The 5,532-nt window shown below is 45.0% G+C and overlaps 1 protein-coding gene across 1 annotated transcript; it reads left to right on the top strand.

Annotated features, from left to right (window-relative positions):
• Positions 1 to 1,989: 1,989 nt before the first annotated feature.
• On the top strand, positions 1,990 to 3,594 carry kcnj4 (potassium inwardly rectifying channel subfamily J member 4; the record flags this gene model as incomplete). The annotated part of the gene is made up of 1 exon (XM_084329873.1): positions 1,990 to 3,594. The coding sequence occupies exon 1, from the start codon at positions 2,161 to 2,163 to the stop codon at positions 3,592 to 3,594; it is 1,434 nt and encodes a 477-aa protein (XP_084185999.1). The 5' UTR covers positions 1,990 to 2,160.
• Between the last annotated feature and the right edge of the window lie 1,938 nt (positions 3,595 to 5,532).

Raw genomic sequence — 5,532 nt, 5'->3', positions numbered from 1 at the left:
TCTTATTCGTATTACTTGTATTATTGCACAATCGCTGCGGGCATGACCACCCGCATTTCACTGTATGCCCTGTATGCCGTGACAAATAAAACTCTTGACTTGACTGAACTCCCCTTCCTAGCGTATAAGGGGAAAGCCAGGTTTGTCAGATTAATTAAAGACAGGTGACCAGGTGATTGATGAATATAACTGTATTTATTGATATATTTATTGAGCAAATCCTGAAGCTCACTGTATATTTAAAAAAAAAAATCTAATTTCTTTATTTTCAATTTTCATAACCAACAACACAACATCAACAGTAACAACAATAATAATAATAAAGACAAAACAATAATAAATAATAAATACCGATCTAAACTTAACTAATAAATACAAATATACCAAATAAAAATTAAAACAAAAACACCACAAACACAAAATACATTAGACAACAGACAGTGCAATCGATATGTTACAGATGCCAGAGAGTCTAGCTGCTATATATTTCCAGAAATGGGCCACTGGTGGGCAATCCCAGACCATATGCATATACGTGCCAGTGGCTCTTAGAGAGCATAAAGTGCACCGGAAGTCGGCCACCAGTCCCATAGCAAACCTATGAATATAATAAAAATTTATTTGTTGGTGATTAGGGTTGCGGGAGGCTAATATAGCATTTGTCCAAACGTCGTCCCAGTCAAACTCAGGGTCTAGCTCTGGGATGTCCCCTCGCTAGACTGTATCTAATGTTAATCTTTTATATGTGGATTTGATTAAACGTATATAAAAATCTGAGACAAACCCTCTTGTGGTTGTCCTGTCGCCGATAAGCCCGACAAAAGGGTGTGGGTGCAACGCCTGAGCCCACGGTACACCGTGGGCCCTGAGCGCCGACCTTAGTTGCAGGTAAAGGAAGAATGATTCGCCAAGTATATCAGAAAACTCTTTTAGGTCCTGAAACGCTCGAAGACGCTCGTTTTTATCATATATATCTTCCAGAGTATGAACTCCCCTCTTCTCCCATTGAGGAATATTAACAGGTTTGTGCCCAACAAGTACTTGCTGGTTATGAAAAATTGGAGAGTCGAGGTGCCACAGGCATTTAACCGCACAGGACCTCTCAACATTATGCCACGTTTCAATCACGTGGGATATGATTGGTCCATATAGCTGGCATTTTGAAATAGGAATAGTGGAGTATACTACATCCTGTAGTCTTTGTTGTGAGACCGCTGCTGCTTCTAAGGAGCGCCATGACACAGTAATTTCAGGGTCCAGACAGTTTATCAAGGGCCTCAGCGAGAAGGACCAGAAATATAACTGAAAATCCGGGATTGCCAAGCCCCCATCCTGTTTCCTACGTTGAGTGGTAGTTATTTTGATTCTCGGGCGTTTATTATTCCAAATTAATTTGGATATCATAGTTTGAGTCTTACGCCAGTGGTCTATTGGAGGAGGAAGGGGAAGCATTGAGCTGACAAAATGTATCCTAGGTAAAGCTCACTGTATAGTGCAGCTTCATACATACATTGAATCCGTTTTTTACGAGTCATACATATCTTCCTATCTCCCTCTCCCTCTGTGTGTGTGAGTTGGAGCTATGTAGTTACTTGGTGCCCTTTTGCTGGTACACTGGAAAATACGAAATAGGATTATGGGTAATGATAAACCGCCCCGAACAACTCTGACTGTTCTTTCCTTCAACACACCTTTAGTCAATGATGACAAAATTCATTATTAAACTTTGTATCTAAATTATTATCAATTTGAATATTGTTATATAACCAGTTGTCAATTCAGTATTTCCCATTCATTGTTTAATGTGTGGTCAATATCACTGCAATCTATGTAGGAGGCATCAGAAGAATCTATAGCTAAAATGGTTTGGTCAAATTAATTAATCAATTAAGTCAAGTTGCAGGCTAAATAATATGTATTTTGTGTGCCTTTAATAAAAATGTGATCTTTCCATTATGTTTTTTTTCTGTCTGTCGGTGCATCAGGTACAGCATTGTTTCAGACAACATACCAGACGAAGACCGCCTGAAGATCACGAGTCCAGGGCTTCACAACGGCCACAGTTCATCCAACCACCAGTTGCACCCTCCCACAGGCAGCAGGAGAAGGAGGTCAGCAACTGCCCCCGCCATCGTGTCCAACACGGGGGGACGAGTAGGGATGAACAACCACAACGGCAAGATCCTAACGAGGGGCTCCAGCCAACTGCGGAGCCGTTTTGTGAAGAAGAACGGACAATGTAACATTGTGTTCTCCAACATAGAGGAGAAAAGGCGGCGCTATATGTCTGACATTTTCACCACCTGTGTGGACATCTGCTGGAGGTATCTGCTCTTCATCTTCTGCGCCACCTTCGTGGTCTCCTGGCTCTTCTTCGGCATCATTTTCTACATTGTTTCCCTGGCCCACGGGGACTTTGATGACCTCCCAAATAAGGTGATTATGGGTGACTACTATGGAGGGAGCATAGTGGCAGAAGTGGCCGGAGGAAAGAAGCTGTGGAAGCCATGTCTACTTCAAGTCCAGGGCTTCGTCGGGGCCCTACTGTTCTCCATCGAGACGCAGACCACCATCGGCTACGGTCGGCGCTGTGTGACCGAGGAGTGCCCGGTGGCCGTCATAACCGTGGTGATCCAATGCATCGTGGGTTGTATCATTGACTCCTTCATGATCGGCATCATTATGGCCAAGATGGTGCGGCCCAAGAAGAGGAACCAAACTCTCATGTTCTCAAAGAATGCTGTCATTTCCACGCGCAACGGCAAGCTGTGCCTCATGTGGCGGGTGGGGAACCTGCGCAAAAGCCACATTGTGGAAGCCCATGTCCGCGCCCAGCTGATCCGGCCTAACGTGACGGCCGAGGGAGAGTTCATCCCCATGGAGCAGATGGATCTCCACGTGGGCTATGATGAGGGCATAGATCGGGTATTTATGATTTCCCCTCTGGTTATAGTCCATGAGATAGATAAAGATAGCCCTTTGTATGCGGTAAGCCGAGCCCATCTGAAGTCAGACGACTTTGAGATCGTGGTGATCCTGGAGGGGATGGTAGAGGCCACTGCCATGACCACTCAGTTCCGCAGCTCATACCTGGCCAGGGAGATCTTCTGGGGTCACAGATTCGAGCCTGTGATCTTCGAGAACCGGAATCACTACAAGGTAGACTACGCTCGCTTCCACGATACATACGAGGTGCTGTCGATGCCCCACCTCAGTGCCAAAGAGCTGGACGAGGTTGCCAGCCGCTCTTTGTCAGTGGCCTCTGATGCAATGTCTCAGTCCGCCAACGCCCTGCTACCCCAGTCGATGAATGTCTTCTGCTACGAGAACGAAGTGGCTCTGAGCTGTGGACATGAAGAGGACAGCGTCTTCAGCTTCTCTCAGCCCGACAGGAAGGAAAAGGAGGACGAGAGGAGGACTTCAGTTCCTGTAGATTTCCAGAAGATTTTCCAGGACACTGCGACCATGACGTCAGGCAACCATAATGACATGTGTGTTCTAGATGTGGATAACAACCATATGGAATTTGATATTTTACATTCTACCATCCCTCTTGATCCACTGACAATATATAAGAGCGAGCCAGAGATCTAAGAGCTTCCCACCTCAACCCCTCTTTTCTCTCCACTAAAACCCTCCTTTTAAAGCAGTTACTAGTACAATTTATGCCCCACATTCACCCATTCACTCACACATTCACACACAGACAGCGGAGGCAACCATGCAAGGTGCCAAGCTGCTCATTGTGAGCAGTTAGGGGTTTAAGTGTCTTGCTCAAAGACACTTCGACATGTTGCCGGGAGGAGCTGAAATCTAACCGGGAACCTTCCGATTACCAGATGTCCGCTCTACCTCCTGAGCCACTGTCACCCCCTATGTCATTGTAAATTCAATGTTCATACCTTGGCAGGATTACTGCAGAAACATGTTGAGATCGATAAGAGACTGAAAGACAATTGCCGGTTTATGGGAAATGTAGTCTAATCATGAAAAATTTGTTTCAGCAATGGTCTCATTTGTTTACTTTATACAGGTATATACAAATGTATCACAACCAATATGACAATGATATATATTGTTGAAAATTCTCCTTGTAGCTGCTTTAAATAGATATGCACACACACAGGTCTTGAGGAGGGACCACGCCATTTTCTTTGCACGTTCAGCTCAGATTGTGCATCAATTTTAACCCCCTTTTGCCTTGCCATTATTGTTTTGTATTTGAACTTGGTGGTCTGTGTAATGTTGTACATTCTTTCTCTGTGGAGAATGCAAGACAACAAGATGAGACCATGAGCTTGAATTCCAGTACTTTTGGTCAAAAGTACCCAGCAATCAGCACATTTACGGAAGAGCAATAACAGACTATGTAGTTCCGTTACAGTACTCTATCCCCCCCCCTCACAGTGAGCTGTGGTGTTCCACAAGGAAGCATACTAGGACCGCTACTGTTCCTAATTTATGCAAATGACATGTCATCAGCTTGTGACTGCAACTTGTTCTTGTTCGCGGACGACTCAGCCCTGCTGGTCTCTGACAAGAACAAGTTACAGGTTGAAAAAACCCTCAGCTCAGAACTCGGCAGAATCTGCACCTGGCTCGCTGATAACAAACTATCATTACACCTGGGTAAAACAGAGTCCATTCTCTTTGGATCAAATAACAAACTCAGCAAGACTGACGGCTTCTCAGTTACAGTGGGTGACAATATTGTCACAAGGAAAGATGAAATTACATACCTGGGTTCCATCCTAGAGGCAAATCTTTCCTGTGACAAAATGGCATCCAAGGTAATCAAAAAAGTCAACCAACGAACTAGATTCTTCTACCGGATCTCCTCTCTGGTAAACAAGAATACCCTGAAGACTCTGGCAGGAGCACTTATTCAAGGGTACTATGACTATTCTTGCACCTCATGGTACCAAAGCACCTCAAAGGCGCTAAAAACAAGATTACAAACATCACAAAACAAACTGGTCAGACTACTACTTGACCTGACTCCTAGAACCCACCTCACCCCTGCCCACTTTGACTACCTAGGATGGCTTAGAGTAGACGACAGAGTACAGCAACTTGCAATGGGCCTGGTCTACAAGATACACTACACCACACAGGTACCCATGTACATGTCGAAATACTTCCCAAAGGTCAGTGAATACCACGCCCACAACACCAGAGGCAGTTCCACAAATCATGTGCAACCCAGATTCGGCACAAACAAGGGACTAAACACATTTCGCAATTATGCCACAACAATGTGGAACGCCCTACCCACAGCCGTAAAAAGATGTGAATCCCTACCCACATTCAAAACCTCTCTTAAAGAGCACCTACGGGAGGCTGCAATTCGAAACTGGCCACCGTAAAGGTCCAACCCCCCCCCCCCCCCCCCTCCTAATAGACAGTCTCCTCCACCCTGTATGTATATATTTTCTCCCCACCGTATGTATATTTTTTCTCCCGCCCACCCACCCCCTCCTCCCCATCATATGTATATAATCTCTGTTAGGATCTATGGGTAACAGTACTGTA

The sequence above is a fragment of the Notolepis coatsorum genome (genome assembly GCF_963971535.1).
Source record: "Notolepis coatsorum genome assembly, chromosome: 14".
Classification (NCBI taxonomy): domain Eukaryota; kingdom Metazoa; phylum Chordata; class Actinopteri; order Aulopiformes; family Paralepididae; genus Notolepis; species Notolepis coatsorum.
This window is presented reverse-complemented; position numbering and strand designations above follow the sequence as displayed.